The sequence below is a fragment of the Salmo salar genome, chromosome 02 (genome assembly GCF_965601325.2).
Source record: "Salmo salar chromosome 02, fSalSal1, whole genome shotgun sequence".
Classification (NCBI taxonomy): domain Eukaryota; kingdom Metazoa; phylum Chordata; class Actinopteri; order Salmoniformes; family Salmonidae; genus Salmo; species Salmo salar.
Genome location: NC_138292.1, coordinates 20125001 through 20145947, shown reverse-complemented (window position 1 = coordinate 20145947; position 20947 = coordinate 20125001). Strand labels below are relative to the sequence as shown.

The following is a 20947-nucleotide window of genomic DNA, read 5'->3' as shown; positions in this document are numbered from 1 at the left end:
CATTACAGAGAGACAGACCCTCCCCTCCTTCTCCTCCTTTGTCCCCTCCATCCTTCCTCCTCCCTCCTTCTCCCCCTCGACTCCCCTCCTCCCTATTTCTCACCCATCTCCTCCCTCCTCTCTCCTTCGCCCTTCCCTCCATCTCCCCCCTCCCCATCTCTCCCCTCATCCCTCCCCCTCCTCTCTCCCCTCCAGTAAAACACACCTGTAACTCCCTCCTCCCCTCCAGTAAAACACACCTGTAACTCCCTCCTCCCCTCCAGTAAAACACACCTGTAACTCCCTCCTCCCCTCCTGTAACTCCCTCCTTCCCTCCAGTAAAACACACCTGTAACTCCCTCCTGTAACTCCCTCCTCCCCTCCTGTAACTCCCTCCTTCCCTCCATCCAGTAAAACACACACCTGTAACTCCCTCCTCCCCTCCTGTAATTAAGCTTACTGTAACTTACTCCCTCTGTCTTTCATTTGCTCACACAACTACTGCCATGCATCGACTCTCTTTCTTCTACCTATTCATTACAGACCCCCCCCTCCCCCTTTGCCCAGCTCTAAAGCACAGCACACCTATAACTTTCACTGGCCTACAACAATATTCTCTGACTCTCTCACAGGTCTATTCAGTAGCTATTACTCTCTCCCCTTTACCCTCCTCACTCCTTCTCCCCCTTTCTCCTCCCCCAGTAGTAAAACATACCTCAGACTTTAACTGCTCTACTAGATTAGTCTTCACTCTCTCTGTCTTTCACCACTCTATAGAACTACAGTGACTTGTATCTTTCCCCTCAGCCAGGCTGCTCACCCTCAGAACTACAGTGCTGACTTCCCCCGAACTCGTGCTTGCCACCACCGCTACTGCTGAACCCCGTTGTGCCCGGAAATACCTGGATTTCTGCATAAATTGGTCATAAAATTTGATCTGATCTTCATCTAGGTCACAACAATAGACAAACACAGTCTGCTTAAACTAATAACACAAACAATTATACGTTTTCATGTCTTTATTGAACACACCGTGTTAACATTCACAGTGCAGGGTGGGAAAAGTATCTGAACCCTTGGATTTAAATCACTGGTTAACCTCTCTAGGATAGGTGGCACCAAATCGTCCCACCTACGTAACAGCCAGTGTAATCCCGTGGCGTGTTATTCAAAAACCTCAAAAATGCAAAAACTTCAATTTTTCAAACATATGACTATTTTACACCATTTTAAAAGACAAGACTCTCGTTAATCTAACCACACTGTCCGATTTCAAAAAGGCTTTACAACGAAAGCAAAACATTAGATTATGTCAGCAGAGTACCCAGCCAGAAATAATCAGACACCCATTTTTCAAGCTAGCATATAATGTCACATAAACCCAAACCACAGCTAAATGCAGCACTAACCTTTGATGATCTTCATCAGATGACAACCCTAGGACATTATGTTATACAATACATGCATGTTTGTAAAAAAAAACCCCAGCTTTTTACATTAGCATGTGACTAGCATGTGACTAGCATTCCCACCGAACACTGCCGGTGAATTTACTAAATTACTCACGATAAACGTTCACAAAAAGCATAACAATTATTTTAAGAATTATAGATACAGAACTCCTCTATGCACTCTATGTCCGATTTTAAAATAGCTTTTCGGTGAAAGCACATTTTGCAATATTCTCAGTAGATAGCCCGGCATCACAGGACTAGCTATTTAGACACCCAGCAAGTTTAGCACTCAGAAAAGTCACATTTACTATAAGAAAAATGTTATTACCTTTGCTGTCTTCGTCAGAATGCACTCCCAGGACTTCTACTTCAATAACAAATGTTGGTTTGGTTCAAAATAATCCATAGTTATATCCAAACAGCGGCGTTTTGTTCGTGCGTTCAAGACACTATCCGAAAGGGTAAATAAGGGTGACGAGCATGGCGCAATTCGTGACCAAAAAAATCTAAATATTCCATTACCGTACTTCGAAGCATGTCAACCGCTGTTTAAAATCAATTTTTATGCCATTTTTCTCATAAAAAAGCGATAATATTCCGACCGGGAATCTGCGTTTAGGTAAACAGACAAAAGAAAATAAAGCATTCGGTTGACTCGGGCACGCGCCTAAGCCCATAGTACTCAGATCGGCCACTTGCCAAAAGCGATAATGTGTTTCAGCCAGAGCCTGCCTCGATATCGTTCAGCTTTTTCCCGGGCTCTGAAAGCCTATGGGAGCCGTAGGAAGTGTCACGTTAGAGCAAAGATCCTCAGTCTTCAATAAAAAGAGCCAAGATGAAACACCACTTGTCAGACAGGCCACTTCCTGCATGGAATCTTCTCAGGTTTTGGCCTGCCATTTGAGTTCTGTTATACTCACAGACACCATTCAAACAGTTTTAGAAATTTTAGGGTGTTTTCTATTCAAAGCCAATAATTATATGCATATTCTAGTTACTGGGCAGGAGTAGTAACCAGATTAAATCGGGTACGTTTTTTATCCGGCCGTGTCAATACTGCCCCCTAGCCCTAACAGGTTAACCCTCCTTTGGCAGCAATAACCTCAACCAAATGTTTTCTGTAGTTGCGGATCAGATCTGCACAACGGTCAGGAGGAATTTTGGGTCATTCCTCTTTACAAAACTGTTTCAGTTCAGCAATATTCTTGGGATGTCTGGTGTGAACTGCTCTCTTGAGGTCATGCCACAGCATCTCAATCGGGTTGAGGTCAGGACTCTGACTGGGCCGCTCCAGAAGGCGTATTTTCTTCTGTTGAAGCCATTCTGTTGATTTACTTCTGTGTTTTGGGTCGTTGTCCTGTTGCATCACCCAACTTCTGTTGTGCTTCAATTGGCGGACAGATAGCCTAACATTCTCCTGCAAAATGTCTTGATTAACTTGGGAATTCATTTTCCGTCGATGATAGCAAGCTGTCCAGGCCCTGAAGCAGCCAGCAAAGCAGCCCCAAACCATGATGCTCCCTCCACCATACTTTACAGTTAGGATGAGGTTTTGATGTTGGTGTGCTGTGCCTTTTTTTTTCTCCACACACAGTGTTGTGTGATCCTTCCAAACAACTGAACTGTAGTTTAATCTATCCACAGAATATTTTACCAGTAGTGCTGTGAAACATCCAGGTGCACTTTTGCAAACTTTAGATGTGCAGCAATGTTTTTTTTGGACAGCAGTGGCTTCTTCCGTGGTGTCCTCCCATGAACACCATTCTTGTTTAGTGTTTTACGTATCATAGACTCGTCAGATTTCTGTAAGTCTTTAGCTGACACTCCAGGATTCTTCTTAACCTCATTGAGCATTCTGCGCTGTGCTCTTGCAGTCATCTTTGCAGGACGGCCACTCCTAGGGAGACTAGCTTTTAGAGATACTTTTGTAACCCTTTCCAGCTTTATGCTTTATGCAAGTCAACATTTCTTCATCTTAGGTTTCTGAAATCTTTTGTTCGAGGCATGGTTTACATCAGGCAATGCTTCTTGTGAATAGCAAACTCAAATTTTGTGAGTGTTTTTTTTATAGGGCAAGGCAGCGCTAACCAACATCTCTACTCTCGTTTCATTGATTGGACTCCAGGTTAGCTAACTCCTGACTCCAATTAGCTTTTGGCGAAATCATTAGCCTAGGAGTTCACTTACTTTTTCAAACCTACACTGTGAATGTTTAAATTATGTATTCAATATAGACAAGAAAAATACAATAATTTGTGTGTTATTAGTTTAAGAAGACTGTGTTTGTCTATTGTGACCTAGATAAAGATCTGATCAAATTTGATGACCAATTGATGAAGAAATCCAGGTCATTCCAAAGGGTTCACATACTTTTCTTGCCACTGTAGACTTCTTGTGTCACGTCCTGACCATAGTAAGATGTTATTTTCTATGGTAGAGTAGGTCGGGCGTGACAGGGGGTGTTTTGTGTTTTTCTATGTTTTCTATTTCTATGTTCTTAGGTTCTAGTTTTTGTATTTCTATATTGGCTTGTTTGGGATGATCTCCAATTGGAGGCAGCTGGTCCTCGTTGTCTCTAATTGGAGATCATATTTAATTAGGAGTTTTTCTTCCTGGGTTTTGTGGGTGATTAATTTTGAGTAGTGTTTGTTCTCCTCTGCGTCACGGTTTGTTGTTTTTGTCTATTCAGTTATTTTGATGTATTGCATGAGTTTCACAGAGTAAATAAAATGTGGAACTACACACACGCTGCACTTTGGTCCGTACTCCTTTCGACAGCCATGACAGAACTACCCACCACAAAAGGACCAAGCAGCGTGCCCAGGAGGAGCAGGAATCCTGGGCTCGGGAGAAGAGAGAATGGAGGACATCCTGGACCTGGGAGGAGGTAATGGCAGGGGACAAGACCCTGCCATGGAAGCAGGTGGAGACGGCGCAAGCGGAACGGCGATTCTATGAGGAGCTAGCCCAACGACGGAAGCTCGAGAGGCACCCCCAAAAACATTTTTTGGGGGGGGCACACGGGGAGTTTGGCAGAGTCAGGGTGGAGACCTGAGCCAACTCCCCGTGCTTACCGTGGGGAGTGAGTGACGGGACAAGCACCGTGTTATGCGGTGATGCGCACTGTGTCGCCAGTGCGCACTCACAGGCCGGTGCGATCTGTGCCCGGGCCTTGCTGTTGTCGAGCTGGGTTGAGCATCCAGCAAAGATGGGTTGTGCCAGACATAAGCTCCAGACCTCCAGTGCGCCTCCACGGCCCAGTATACCCTGTGACTGCCCCACGTACCCGGCCTCCAGTGAGTCTATCCAGCCTGGTACGTCCTGTGCCTGCTCCTCGCATTCGCCCTGAGGTGCATGTTACCAGTCTGGCGCCACCTATGACAGCCCCACGCATCAGGCCTCCAGTGCGCATGCCCAGCCCGGAGCTTCCGGCGACAGTTCCCAGCCCGGAGCTTCCGGCGACAGTTCCCAGCCCGGAGCTTCCGGCGACAGTTCCCAGCCCGGAGCCTCCGGCGATGATCTACAGTCCGGTTCCTCTGACGACGATCCACGGTCCAGAAGCAGATGGATCTGCGGGCGGAGCGGGGGTTACGCTCCGAACCGGAGTCGCCTCTTCTGCTGGAGGATCCGCTGGATAGTAAGGTTCTGTGTACTGCACCAGAGCCGCCATACACAATTGTCACCCACCCTACCCTCCCTTTAGTTTATTTTGTATTTTTTGGGGGGGGGTTTGTTGTTGTGTTTAGGTGCGGTCAGAGTCCGCACCTTTGTGGTGGGGGGGGGGGGTACTGTCAGGTCCTGACCATAGTAAGATGTTATTTTCTATGGTAGAGTAGGTCGGGCGTGACAGGGGGTGTTGTGTTTTTCTATGTTTTCGATTTCTATGTTCTTAGGTTCTAGTTTTTGTATTTCTATGTTGGCTTGTTTGGGATGATCTCCCATTGGAGGCAGCTGGTCCTCGTTGTCTCTAATTGGAGATAATAGTAGGGGTTTTTCTTCCTGGGTTTTGTGGGTGAATAATTTTGAGTAGTGTTTGTTCTCCTCTGCGTCACGGTTTGTTGTTTTTGTCTATTCAGTTATTTTGATGTATTGCATGAGCTTCACAGAGTAAATAAAATGTGGAACTACACACACGTTGCACTTTGGTCCGCTACTCCTTTCGACAGCCGTGAGAACGATTCCGTAGTTCCCTGAAGTTCTGTGTTATTCTAGGAATGTTTCTGTTCCATGTTTCTGACATCTATAACAGTTGCTTTTTTTTTACACCCTTCTTTCATTTCCCCATTGCCTCTTTCTTCAGTTTCAATACTGTCACAAAACTCTCACTCTCTCTTTCTCTCTTCCCCCTGTCACTTTACCCCTCCCTTTCCCATCTATTCATTCACCCCCGTAGTCAGACTCTCCCAAGCAATGTAGATAGACACCTATAACCCTGCCTACACACACACGCGCCCGTGCGCACGCACACACATACACACACACAGACACGCACGCAAGCACACACGCATACATGTACAGGTAAAAGGAAAAAAAGACGCATTCCCTTACAATTCCAGAGACCCTCTCTGCTGCTCATAAAACACAGTAGCACACACACATTCTACACATTGTATTTCCTGTGCTCCCTCCCCCTCCCTATTCAGTCACTTAGCCTCCCTCTGTTTTACACACACTAAACTCTATAAGAAGAGAACCATGTAACTCCTGCCTGCAGTGCCTAGACAATAACATACATGACAACACACACTTTCTCTTTCTGACTGTTTCTCTAGCCTCCATCTATTCATTAGGCTCTTCTCCAATCACTTTTCTTTACTGCTTTCCCTCACCTCTTGACCTTGTCCGCCTAACACAAACAGCCTCTCAGGGTGGTCTATTCACTGTTCACACACACACACACACACACACATATATCCTGGTCTAGGGTGTTTATGTCAAGCAGAAATATTTACAGCCATTACTAATCATGTTTCATGCACATGCTCAAGGGTTTTTAAACACATGAATACACACTGTACTGTAGTCACACACACATTCGCACGCCCGCCCACACACACACACACACACACACATATCACACACACACAGACACGCACGCATGCGCACACACACACTGAAGCACCCACAATCCATTGTGTGAACCTTTTGAATGTATTTTCCACACATTCTCTCATTGACACAAACAGTCACGGTTCTTTTTTAAAACTGGTGGTGTACGTGCATATGTGTGTGAGTGTGTATGTTCACTTGACTCTGTCCAGATGATTAGAGTGTCTTTTTAAACTTTCCAGCTGTTGGTGACAGCTGTGTGACTGGAAGAAGGAGAGAGAGGGTGAGAGAACAAAAGAGAGAGGGAGAGGAGAAAGAAAGAAAGAGTGAAGGAGAGAGGGTAAAAAAGAGAGGATGGGAAGAAATAGAGAGAGAAGAAGAAATAGAGGAGAGAGTGGAGGAAAGGGGGAGACAGATTATATATATATATATATATATATATATATATATATATATATATATATATATATATATATATATATATATATATATATACACACACTACCAGTCAAAAGTTTTAGAACACCTACTTTCCTTCACTCTGCCTCACTCAGCCCAAACCAGATGGGATGGCGTATCACTGCAGAATGCTGTGGTAGCCATGCTGGTTAAGTGTCCCTTGAATTAAATAAATCACAGACAGTGTCACCAGCAAAGCACCCCCACACCATAACACCTCCTCCTCCATGCTATACGGTGGGAAATACACATGCAGAGATCATCCGTTCACCCACACAGCGTCTCACAAAGACACGGCGGTTGAAACCAAAAATCTTAAATTTGGAATCCAGAACAAAGGCCAAATTTACACCGGTCTAATGTCCATTGTTCATGTTTCTTGGCCCAAGCAAGTCTCTTCTTATTATTGGTGTCCTTTAGTAGTGGTTTCTTCCTTTCCTGTGGCGGTCCTCATGAGAGCCAATTTCATCATAGTACTTGATGGTTTTTGCAACTGCACTTGAAGAAACTTTCAAAGTTGGACTGCCGTGTCTCTTTGCTTATTTGAGCTGTTCTTTTTTTTCTCAATTTTGTGGCATCTAATTGGTCGAGAGCTGTGCGTCCTCCAAAACACAACCCAACCAAGCTGCACTGCTTCTTGACACAATGCCCACTTAACCCGGAAGCCAGCCGCACCAATGTGTCGGAGGAAACACAGTACACCTGGCGACTGTGTCAGCGTGCACTGCGCCTGGCCCGCCACAGGAGTCGCTAGTGTGATAGGACAAGGACATCCCTGCCGGGCAAACCCTCCCCTAACCCGGACGACGCTGGGCCAATTGTGCGCCGCCCCATGGGTCTCCCGGTCACAGCTGGCTGCGACAGAGCCTATTTGAGCTTTTCTTGCCATAATATGGACTTGGTCTTTTACCAAATAGGGCTATCTTCTGTATACCCCCCTACCTTGTCACAACACAACTGATTGGATGAAATGCATTAAGAATGAAAGAAATTCAACTTTTAACAAGGCACACCTGTTAATTGAAATGCATTCCAGGTGAATACCTCATGAAGATGTTTGAGAGAATGCCAAGAGAGTGCAAAGCTGTCATCAAGACAAAGGGTGGCTATTTGAAGAATCTCAAATAAAAATATATTTTGATTTGTTTAATGCTTTATTGATTACTAAAGGATTCCATGTGTTATTTCATAGTTTTGATGTCTTCACTATTAGTCTACAATGTAGAAAATAGTACAAATAAAGAAAAACCCTTGAATAAGTAGGTGTAGTGTGTGAACATTATTGGCCACCGTGCCATTGTGAATGTCCCTGGACAGCGTGGAGGGAATATCACCATGTGTGCAGCCGTTAGCCAGCAAGGCGTCCTCCATCACCATGCCAACCTTAGTCCCTACAACACCGCCCTTCTCATCCCATTCCTGGACACACTACATGACTTCCTCATTCCAGCCGAGCAGAGGGTGGACCAACTTTCATTTTGAGTGTGACTCCAAACCAGACCTCCATGGGTTGATAAATTGGATTTCCATTGATTATTTTTGTGTGATTTTGTTGTCAGCACATTCAACTATGTAAAGAAAAAAGTATTTAATAAGATTATTTCTTTCATTCAGATCTAGGATGTGTTGTTTAAGTGTTCCCTTAATTTTTTTGAGCAGTATATATATATATATATATATATATTATAATCTTATTAAATACTTTTTTCTTTACATAGTTGAATGTGCTGACAACAAAATCACACAAAAATAATCAATGGAAATCCAATTTATCAACCCATGGAGGTCTGGATTTGGAGTCACACTCAAAATGAAAGTTGGTCCCACCCCTCTGCTTGGCTGGAATGAGGAAGCCATGTAGTGTGTCCAGGAATGGGATGAGAAGGGCGGTGTTGTAGGGACTAAGGTTGGCATGGTGATGGAGGACGCCTTGCTGGCTAACGGCTGCACACATGGTGATATTCCCTCCACGCTGTCCAGGGACATTCACAATGGCACAGTGGCCAATAATGTTCTGTCCCCTTCTTTAGGCTAGGTTGAAGCCAGCCTCGTCAATGGGTTATATAAACGTGCTGAATTGTAGCAGCATCCAGCTCCAAGATAATGTAATGTGTCTATACAGTGCTGATATGATAGTAAATTCACAGTGTAGTACTTACTTGCACATATTCATAGTGCTGTTCTTTAACCCTCTGAGTGTCGCTCAAATGGCACCCTGTAGACCTGTTTCATCCGGATTCGGTTGTGCTGTAATACACGGTCCAGTGTAGACAAGATCACCTGGTGAATGTTATTGAATATTGTGTTGTCTGCAATTATGTAGTTCTGGATTTCTCGTAGTCTAATGGTATTGTTTGCCACCACCATGTTCACAATAGCGGTCTCCTGTTCTGATGTGAACAGACGGTGTCTTCCACCATGGCCTGGCCGTCTCAGTTCTGCAGAAGAGCCACAAATATGATATGATTGGTTACAGTAAGCTAAAATAATCTATTTCAATATCAAATTACATTGTAACGTTGGGCAACAATCACTGAGTAACATAGGCCTACTGGTATGTCAGATGCAGTATACATAAAGAGCATAGTGTAGATGGTAGGTAACTTACCGGTCGTCATTTCTGAATGTACGGATGATAGATGCAACCGTGTAGCGGCTCAGGTTGGGCTGAACTCTGCCCAGCCTCCCTCATACTCAATCCATGGTGGAGCACAAGGTCAACCAATGTGGCCCTGATCTCATCTCAGACAACTGTCCTTCCTCTTCCTCCTCTTCTCACTCCTTCACCTCTAGCTCTTGCTTCACCATTGACTTCCATTTTCCTCCAAAACAGGAGCACTCATCTGTGTCCTTTTATAGTGCTAAAGCTCTGATTTCTAAGTGAACAATTCAGCAGCGAGTGTTTACACCTGTGAGGAGTGGGTGTTGCCAGTTGATGTATAGAGCTTGGCATTGTGATTGGAGTTGCTTTCCAAAGGCACTAAAGATAATTGAATTTTTAATGTTGTGCCTAACGTAGAGAACTGTGTGTAGTGTTTTGCATAAAGTGTGATATAGAATTGAAAAGTGTAAAGCAGGAATTGTGCTTGCAATTTTGCAGACTTGGTTTTAAGGATTTGGTACATGAGTTTCAGGTTTCGGTGATTGCATTTCAAGTTCCTATTTTAGTGTGTAAACAATGGGGAAAAACTGGCTACGGCATCTCAAGATGGACAAACAGTACTATTGCAGTTTTTTCTAAATTTTAACACAAAGGTCTTTTAAGGGAGTATGAGAGCACCTTTGTTGGGTCCTCGGCTAGGTGAAGGCTGAACTGAAGCATGCTGAAGGCTTCAGGCGTTTCTAGTATTAACACTGTGAGTAAGTACTGTCACTTAGTAACTGAACTCCTTCTGCCCTCTTTATTAGTGCTTTGTGTGTGTGTGTCCCTCTGGGGGTTAAAGTGATTTACAGTCAGTACTATGATCTTCACTTTTCCTCTATAGGAGTAATATATCAGCTGTGCAGGGTTAGACTCCAACTGTAGTTTCACTCTCCTCACTCCCTTTAGAATGCTCAAACTGGCTGCAGTACTTCTCTATTGGCCTGACTCGCACGTGTATAGACACACTCAGACACACACTCAGACACACACACAGCTCAGTGTTGGATAGAAAAGCTGGGTGGATTTATATGGCTGATCCCAGAGAGTCTATTATTTCCATATGCTGCTTAGTGCATCGGCCCACTATCAGAGCGATCATGAGACAATGGTGTGTGTGTGTGTGTGTGTGTGTGTGTGTGTGTGTCTGACTAATACCTCTCTCCCATTTTATGCTTGCCCTCTTAATTTGTATGACTCTCTCTCATCTCTTCTTCTCTGTCGATTATATCTCTTCATTTTCCTCTCTCCCTTTTCTGTTTCTACATCCACCTAGTGTACTGGCCAGCCTTAGGGTTAGGCATGATATTGTAGCCTCAATTGTCAATACTTGGGATCTACAGTACTGACATGTATTTGTCCCTCCCTCCCTCCCTCCCTCCCTCCCTCCCTCCCTCCCTCCCTCCCTCCCTCCCTCCCTCCCTCCCTCTGTCTGTCAGGTATGTGTAGGAGGTGGAGACTCCAGAGCAGAGCAGTGTGCTTCCTACAACAAGCAGGAGTTTATGGGCAGACTGTACGACTGGGAACCTTTCACTGAGGGTAAGTTACACACGCACGCACGCACGCACGCACGCACACGCACACACACACACACACACACACACACACACACACACACACACACACACACACACACACACACACACACACACACACACACACACACACACACACACACACACACACAAGCATGTACACACAGACATACAGACACACACACATGCACACACACTTGTTAATGTGTATGTAGTTGTTGTGTATATGATTGTTTAAGTAAGGCCATTGTTTAGGTGTTTGACAAACCTCCCCTGGCCTACCCAATCCACTGCAACGCACATTCTGATTGGTGGAACCAGATATGTTTTGGAGGGCGGTATAAAAAGAGAGGAGGGAGAGAGAGAGGGAGAGAGAGGGAGAAAGAGAGAGAGAGGGGAAAAGAGAGGGAGCGAGGGAAAGGGAGAGGGTGAAAACTCTATATACCCTTGTTCTCACAAAACATTCCCTCCTCTGTTTTTCCTCTCATTTGTCCAACATCCCTCGTTCACTTTCTTTCTCCTGTCAAGCTTCTCCTCCCATCACTGACTGAGCAGAGAGATTCCTACTGAGTGAGATAAAGACAGAGAGAAGGAGGGCAGGAGAGAGAGGGAGAGAGGGAAAGAGAGGGGACAGTGGGACAAGATTAAGGGAGAGTGTGTGCGTGTGTGCGTGTATTTGTTGGACAGAATGAGAGAATGTGAGAGAGTGTTGGAATGTGTGTGAGTGAGTAGTTGTCTTTGTTTTAGGACCGAACTAGAGGGAGGGAGAGGGAGACAACTGTAAACAGAGATTTGGGGAAAGACAAAGAAAAGAAAGAACGAGAGATGGGGAAAAGAGAGAACAATTATAAACATACATAGGGATTAAGTGAGCGAAGGGAAAAAAGGAATGAAGGGGGAGAGGAGGGAGAGAGAGAGAGACAGCTGTAGAATGATATCATCAAGAATTTGTCACTGTCCTGACGGATTAATGCATATGTCATATGTGTGTGTTTCCACGAGCATATGTGTGCTCCTGTATGTGTGTGTGTGTGTCTGGGAAAACTACCATGTAAATTGTCCTGAGTGCGCTAGTGTGTGTGTGTGTGTGTGTGTAAATGTGACTGCTGTATCAGTTGGCTACAGCCCCTCTGCTGACAGAACTATGACATCATAGAGCTACATAGACCAGGAAGCGTAGAGCTAGCAAACCACTGATCTATGAGACCGGAGATCTAGAACATACAGGAACACAACACATAGCATGTTAGTGAGGCTGGAGGCTGGAGGCAGCACAGGGCCTCCGTCTAGTACCTGTGGACTGGAGTGTGTCGCTGCTTAACCTCTATGGGCTAGGTGGGACGCTTGCATCCCACCTACTCAACAACCAGTGTAATCCCGTGGCGCGTTATTCAAATTCCTCAAAAATGCAAAAACTTCAATTTTTCAAACATATGACTATTTTACACCATTTTAAAGACAAGACTCTTGTTAATCTAACCACACTGTCCGATTTCAAAAAGGCTTTACAACGAAAGAAAAACATTCGATTATGTCAGCTGAGTACCCAGCCAGAAATAATCAGACACCCATTTTTCAAGCTAGCATATAATGTCACATAAACCCAAACCACAGCTAAATGTAGCACTAACCTTTGATGATCTTCATCAGATGACAACCCTAGGACATTATGTTATACAATACATGCATGTTTTGTTCAATCAAGTTCATATTTATATCAAAAACCAGCTTTTTACATTAGCATGTGACTAGCATGTGACTAGCATTCCCACGAACACTGCCGGTGAATTTACTAAATTACTCACGATAAACGTTCACAAAAAGCATAACAATTATTTTAAGAATTATAGTTACAGAACTCCTCTATGCACTCGATATGTCCGATTTTAAAATAGCTTTTCGGTGAAAGCACATTTTGCAATATTCTCAGTAGATAGCCCGGCATCACAGGGCTAGCTATTTAGACACCCAGCAAGTTTAGCACTCACCAAAGTCAGATTTACTATAAGAAAAATGTTATTACCTTTGCTGTCTTCGTCAGAATGCACTCCCAGGACTTCTCCTTCAATAACAAATGTTGATTTGGTTCAAAATAATCCATCGTTATATCCAAATAGCGGCGTTTTGTTCGTGCGTTCAAGACACTATCCGAAAGGGTAAATAAGGGTGATGAGCATGGCGCAATTCGTGACAAAAAAATTCTAAATATTCCATTACCGTACTTCGAAGCATGTCAACCGCTGTTTCAAATACATTTTTATGCCATTTTTCTCATAAAAAAGCGATACTATTCCGACCGGGAATCTGCGTTTAGGTAAACAGACAAAAGAAAATAAAGCATGGGGTCGACTCGGGCACGTGCCTAAGCCCATAGTAGTCTGATCGGCCACTTGCCAAACGCGATAAAGTGTTTCAGCCAGAGGCTGCCTCGATATCGTTCAGCTTTTTTCCGGGCTCTGAGAGCCTATGGGAGCCGTAGGAAGTGTCACGTTATAGCAAAGATCCTCAGTCTTCAATAAAAAGAGCCAAGATGAAACACCACTTGTCAGACAGGCCACTTCCTGCATGGAATCTTCTCAGGTTTTGGCCTGCCATATGAGTTCTGTTATACTCACAGACACCATTCAAACAGTTTTAGAAACTTTAGGGTGTTTTCTATCCAAAGCTAATAATTATATGCATATTCTAGTTACTGGGCAGGAGTAGTAACCAGATTAAATCGGGTACGTTTTTTATCCGGCCGTGTCAATACTGCCCCCTAGCCCTAACAGGTTAACAACAGCAGGAGAAGGCTTCTGAAATTTGACCCAACAACCCACTGGCTATTGGTCCTTCTCGCTAACCTGTAAGCTCTGGCTCTTTTGTTTCTCTGATTGAAGCCAGGAGTTTTTCCTCACCAATTTTTTATTTATTTACCCTTTATTTAACAATGATGGTCGAGGAACAGTGGGTTAACTGCCTTGTTCAGGGGCAGAACGACAGATTTGTACCTTGTCAGCTCGGGGATTTGATCAAGCAACCTTTCGATTACTGGTCCAATGCTCTAACCACTAGGCTACCTGCCGCCCCAAATGACCTGACCTGATCTACAGTATGTGGACTGAGGTTGTATATCTATGTTGAGAGTCATGGTCAGGGTAGGTCTGATCTATGTGGACTGAGGCTGTGTAGCTATGTTGAGAGAGAGTCATGGTCAGGGTAGGGCTGATCTATGTGGACTGAGGCTTTATATCTATGTTGAGAGAGAGTCATGGTCAGGGTAGGGATGATCTATGTGGACTGAGGTTGATTAGCTATGATGAGAGTCATGGTCAGTGTAGGGCTGATCTATGTGGACTGAGGCTGTATATCTATGTTGAGAGAGAGTCATGGTCAGGGTAGGGCTGATCTATGTGGACTGAGGCTTTATATCTATTTTGAGAGAGAGTCATGGTCAGGGTAGGGCTGATCTATGTGGACTGAGGTTGTATAGCTATGATGAGAGTCATGGTCAGGGTAGGGCTGCTCTATGTGGACTGAGGTTTTATATCTATGTTGAGAGAGAGTCATGGTCAGGGTTGGGCTGATCTATGTGGACTGAGCTTATATCTATGTTGAAAGAGTCATGGTAGGACTGATCTATGTGGACTGAGCTTATATCTATGTTGAAAGAGTCATGGTCAGGGTAGGACTGATCTATGTGGACTGAGCTTATATCTATGTTGAAAGAGTCATTGTCAGGGTAGGGCTGCTCTATGAGGATTGAGGCTGTATATCTATGTTGAGAGAAATTCATGGTTAGGGTAGGACTGATCTATGTGGACTGAGCTTATATCTATGTTGAAAGAGTCATAGTCAGGGTAGGACTGGAGAGACAAGCTGTCTGCACAAACAGACAAAGCCTTTCCCCGTGTGTGTGTGTGTGTGTGTGTGTGTGTGTGTGTGTGTGTGTGTGTGTGTGTGTGTGTGTGTGTGTGTGTGTGTGTGTGTGTGTGTGTGTGTGTGTGTGTGTGTGTGTGTGTGTGTGTGTGTGTGTGTGTGTGTGTAGCGTACATATATTTACAGGTATATATACAGTATGTCCCTTTGCCAACAGAACACTCCACTCACTTCCTCTGTGTACATACTGGACATCTGTGTTTACTAACTGGTGTTCCTGCTCCACACAACTGAACTCAACATACAGGATATTTACACAGACTATATACTGTACCTGACCCTTAAACTAACTTGTAGTGTCAATCAATTATGCTCATGTAAATAGTTATTGGTGTTCGTTCATAGCACTAGGATGTGCATGGTGTTCGTTCATAGCACTAGGATGTGCATGGTGTTCGTTCATAGCACTAGGATGTGCATGGTGTTCGTTCATAGCACTAGGATGTGCATGGTGTTCGTTCATCGCACTAGGATGTGCATGGTGTTCGTTCATAGCACTAGGATGTGCATGGTGTTTGTTCATAGCACTAGGATGTGCATGGTGTTCGTTCATAGCACTAGGATGTGCATGTTGTTCGTTCATCGCACTAGGATGTGCATGGTGTTCGTTCATAGCACTAGGATGTGCATGGTGTTTGTTCATAGCACTAGGATGTGCATGGTGTTCGTTCATAGCACTAGGATGTGCATGGTGTTCGTGCATAGCACTAGGATGTGCATGGTGTTCGTTCATAGCACTAGGATGTGCATGGTGTTCGTTCATAGCACTAGGATGTGCATGGTGTTTGTTCATAGCACTAGGATGTGCATGGTGTTCGTTCATAGCACTAGGATGTGCATGTTGTTCGTTCATCGCACTAGGATGTGCATGGTGTTCGTTCATAGCACTAGGATGTGCATGGTGTTTGTTCATAGCACTAGGATGTGCATGGTGTTCGTTCATAGCACTAGGATGTGCATGGTGTTCGTGCATAGCACTAGGATGTGCATGGTGTTCGTTCATAGCACTAGGATGTGCATGGTGTTCATTCATAGCACTAGGATGTGCATGGTGTTCGTTCATAGCACTAGGATGTGCATGGTGTTCGTTCATAGCACTAGGATGTGCATGTTGTTCGTTCATAGCACTAGGATGTGCATGTTGTTCGTTCATAGCACTAGGATGTGCATGGTGTTCGTTCATAGCACTAGGATGTGCATGTTGTTCGTTCATAGCACTAGGATGTGCATGTTGTTCGTTCATAGCACTAGGATGTGCATGGTGTTCATTCATAGCACTAGGATGTGCATGTTGTTCATTCATAGCACTAGGATGTGCATGGTGTTCGTTCATAGCACTAGGATGTGCATGGTGTTCGTTCATAGCACTAGGATGTGCATGGTGTTCATTCTTAGCACTAGGATGTGCATGGTGTTCATTCATAGCACTAGGATGTGCATGGTGTTCGTTCATAGCACTAGGATGTGCATGGTGTTCATTCATAGCACTAGGATGTGCATGGTGTTCATTCATAGCACTAGGATGTGCATGGTGTTCATTCATAGCACTAGGATGTGCATGGTGTTCATTCATAGCACTAGGATGTGCATGGTGTTCATTCATAGCACTAGGATGTGCATGGTGTTCATTCATAGCACTAGGATGTGCATGGTGTTCGTTCATAGCACTAGGATGTGCATGGTGTTCATTCATAGCACTAGGATGTGCATGGTGTTCCATGCACAAAAACATCAACAGTAGAACAAGTGCATCCCATGACATGTATAGTATAAACTGAGTCCTTCCAACCCTGGATGCTGATTGGCTGAAAAACTCCTTGTTTACTGTTCTATTTACGTTGGTAACCTGTTTATAATAGCAATAAGGGACCTCGGGGGTTTGTAGTTTATGACCAATATACCACTGCTAAGGGCTGTATCCAGACACTCCGCGTTGCAGCGTGCATAAGAACAGCCATAAGCCGTGGTATATTGGCCATATACCACACCCACTCGGGCCATATTGCTATGTTATACAGTAATAACTACAGTACCTATCACATTTACATAAATAGTTCCCATATATTCCTTTCCTCTTACAGTATGTAAACACAGCAAGAAAACAAACGTCCTCTCATTGTCAACTGCGTTTATTTTCAGCAAACTTAACATGTGTAAATATTTGTATGAACATAACAAGATTCAACAACTGAGACATAAACTGAACAAGTTCCACAGACATGTGACTAACAGAAATGGAATAATGTGTCCCTTAACAAAGGGGGGGTCAAAATCAAAAGTAACAGTCAGTATCTGGGGTGGCCACCAGCTGCATTAAGTTCTGCAGTGCATCTCTTCCTCATGGACTGCACCAGATTTGCCAGTTCTTGCTGTGAGATGTTACCCCACTCTTCCACCAAGGAACCTGCAAGTTCCTAAACATTTCTGGGGGGAATGGCCCTAGCCTTCACCCTCCGATCCAACAGGACCCAGACATGCTCAATGGGATTGAGATCTGGGCTCTTCGCTGGCCATGGCAGAACACTGACATTCCTGTCTTGCAGGAAATCACACACAGAATGAGCAGTATGGCTGGTGGCATTGTCATGCTGGAGGGTCATGTCAGGATGAGCCTGCAGGAAGGGTACCACATGAGGGAGGAGGATGTCTTCCCTGTAACGCACAGCGTTGAGATTGCCTGCAATGACAACAAGCTCAGTCCGATGATGCTGTGACACACCACCCCAGACCATGACGGACCCTGCACCTCCAAATCGATCCCGCTCCAGAGTACAGACCTCGGTGTAACGCTCATTCCTTCGACGATAAATGCGAATCCGACCATCACCCCTGGTGAGACAAAACCGCAACTCATCAGTGAAGAGCACTTTTTGCAAGTCCTTTCTGGTCCAGCAACGGTGAGTTTGTGCCCATAGGCGACGTTGTTGCCGGTGATGTCTGGTGAGGACCTTCCTTACAACAGGCCTACAAGCCCTCAGTCCAGCCTCTCTCAGCCTATTGTGGACAGTCTGAGCACTGATGGAGGGATTGTGCGTTCCTGGTGTAACTCGGGCAGTTGTTGTTGCCATCCTGTATCTGTCGCAGGTGTGATGTTCGGATGTACCGATCCTGTGCAGGTGTTGTTACACGTGGTCTGCCACTGCGAGGACGATCAGCTGTCCGTCCTGTCTCCCTGTAGCGCAGTCTTAGGCGTCTCACAGTATGGACATTGCAATTTATTGCCCTGGCCACATCTGCAGTCCTCATGCCTCCTTGCAGCATGCCTAAGGCACGTTCACGCAGATGAGCAGGGACCCTGGGCATCTTTCTTTTGGTGTTTTTCAGAGTCAGTAGAAAGGCCTCTTTAGTGTCCTAAGATTTCATAACTGTGACCTTGATTGTCTACCGCCTGTAAGCTGTTAGTGTCTTAACGACCGTTCCACAGGTGCATGTTCATTAATTGTTTATGGTTCATTGAACAAGCATGGGAAACAGTGTTTAAACCCTTTACAAATGAAGATCTGTGAAGTTATTTGGATTTTTGCGAATTATCTTTGAAAGACGGGGTTCTGAAAAAGGAATGTTTCTTTTTTTGCTGAGTTTATAAAAGTTAGCATTGTGGTATTTACGTTAGGGTGTGCAGGTGTTGTTTTTCTTTTTTTGCAGCTCTCATCCCCTCTGAGTACTCGTCCTCCCCACTTCCTGTCTCGCTCCCTCTCTCTTTCTCTCTCTCCGGAGTTTGTTTAGAGCCAGCGATAGCCGGGAAGTATATTTAGACTACGTATGTTCACACTGTCTGAACACTAAGCTCAGCAGAGAGAGAGAGAGGGAGGGAGGGAGAGAGAGGGAGGGAGAGAGATAGAGGGGTGGGAGGAGATGCAGAGTGGATGAGAGAAAGGGAGAGAGAGGACTGCAATGATGGAGAAGGGAATGAAATATGGAGGGGACTCAAATAGAGAAAGATGGAGAGAACAGTGACAGAGAGAAAGAGTTGGAAAAAGAAAAGGAGGGAGGTTGAGTAGACAGAGTGATGGACAGAGTGATGGACAGAGTGATGGACAGAGTGATGGACAGAGTGATGGACAGAGTGATTGACAGAGTGATGGACAGAAAAGGAAAAGCAGGTATAAGAGGGGCAGCACATCTCTCCCTCCCTCTCTCTCTCTCTCTCTCTCTCTCTCTCTCTCTCCCACTCTCCCTCTCTCTCTCTCTCCCTCCCTCTCTCTCTCTCTCTCTCTCCCTCCTCCCTCCTCCCTCTCTCTCTCTCTCTCTCTCTCTCTCTCTCTCTCTCTCTCTCTCTCTCTCTCTCCCTCCCTCCCTCCCTCCCTCTCTCTCTCTCTCTCTCTCTCCCTCCCTCCCTCCCTCCCTCCCTCCCTCTCTCTCTGTCTCTCTTGCCCTCTCTTTCCCTCTCTCTCTCCTTTTCTCTCTCTCTTCACTCTCCCATTCTGTAACTGTCTCCAGTCTAATCTCTCAAAAATAACTACGACTGATAGAGAGAACAAGAGAGGGAGGGGTGGGATTCTTCCTTTCTCTCTCTCTCTCTCTCTCTCTCTCTCTCTCTCTCTCTCTCTCTCTCTCTCTCTCTCTCTCTCTCTCTCTCTCTCTCTCTCTCTCTCTCTCTCTCTCTCGCTCTCTGCCAACTGTGTGGTGAAAAGTTCCATCTGGAGAATGGAGAGAGGACAGACTGGGAGGAGTATGAATGGGAATGATAAAAGTAGTGGTTAATAGTGATTAATGACAGTTACTCTCCCTTTCCCCTCTTTAATGTAGTTACAGCATAGTGACTGTCAGCACTGTCAGACAGATACACATACAGGATAATACAGGAGCTTCTTATAAGAATCTCATCTGTCACAGAATTGGAATATTTCCTATATCTCGTCTAAGCCATTGGTTTAGCAAAGACCTTCTTTCATAAAGACCCACGACAACATAGCTAACTAACCCCCATGGGCTCAGAACAATGCCCCCCGCATGACCACACACAGTCTCACACACATGCGTGCAAACATTCACACACACACACACCATATTCACCCTTGGGGCCTGGAATCCCCCCAACTCTTCCATCCATATCAAACAGAATGACCACAGCATAACCATTAGACCACTCAGTCTGCTCCCTCTCTCCCTCTCTTCCTCTCCCTCTCTATCTCTGTCTCTCTCTCCCTCTCCCTCTCTCCCTCTCTTCCTCTCCCTCTCTATCTCCCTCTCCCTCTCTCCCTCTCTTCCTCTCCCTCTCTATCTCTGTCTCTCTATTCCTCTCTATCTCTCCCTCTCTTCCTCTCCCTCTCTATCTCTGTCTCTCTCCCTCTCTATTCTCTCTCTCTCTCTCCCTCTCTTTCTGTCTCTCTCTCCCCTCTATCTCTGTCTCTCTCTCCCTCTATTTCTCTCTCTCTCTCCCTCTCTTTCTGTCTCTCTCTCCCTCTATCTCTGTCTCTCTCTCCCTCTATTTCTCTCTATCTCTCCCTCTCTTCCTCTCCCTCTCTCCCTCTATTCCTCTCTATCTCTCCCTCTCTTCCTCTCCCTCTATTCCTCTCTATCTCTCCCTCTCTTCCCTCTCCCCTATTCCTCTCTAGCTCTCCCTCTCTTCCTCTCCCTCTCTATCTCTGTCTCTCTCTCCCTCTTCATCTCTGTCCTCTCTCTCCCTCTTTATCTCTGTCTCGCTCTCCCTCTCTCCCTGTCTATCTCTCTCTCTCTCCCTCTCTTCCTCTCCCTCTCTTCCTCTCTATCTCTCCCTCTCTTCCTCTCCATCTCTGTCTCTCTCTCCCTCTTTATCTCTGTCTCTCTCTCCCTCTTCATCTCTGTCTCTCTCTCCCTCTCTATCTCTGTCTCTCTCTCCCTCTCTATCTCTGTCTCTCTCTCTCTCTCTCTCCCTCTCTTCCTCTCCCTCTCTTCCTCTTCCTCTCTTCCTCTCTATCTCTCTCTCTCTC

The 20947-nt window shown here is 45.2% G+C and overlaps 1 protein-coding gene across 2 annotated transcripts in view; it reads left to right on the top strand.

Annotated features, from left to right (window-relative positions):
- LOC106573456 (thrombospondin type-1 domain-containing protein 4) overlaps positions 1–20947 on the top strand; it is a 290336-nt gene that overhangs the window by 232109 nt on the left and 37280 nt on the right. For both annotated transcript variants that reach the window (XM_082960591.1, XM_082960590.1), the window contains exon 5: positions 11022–11121. In XM_082960591.1, the coding sequence (XP_082816717.1) occupies positions 11022–11121 (100 nt within the window). The remainder of the gene's footprint in view (positions 1–11021; positions 11122–20947) is intronic.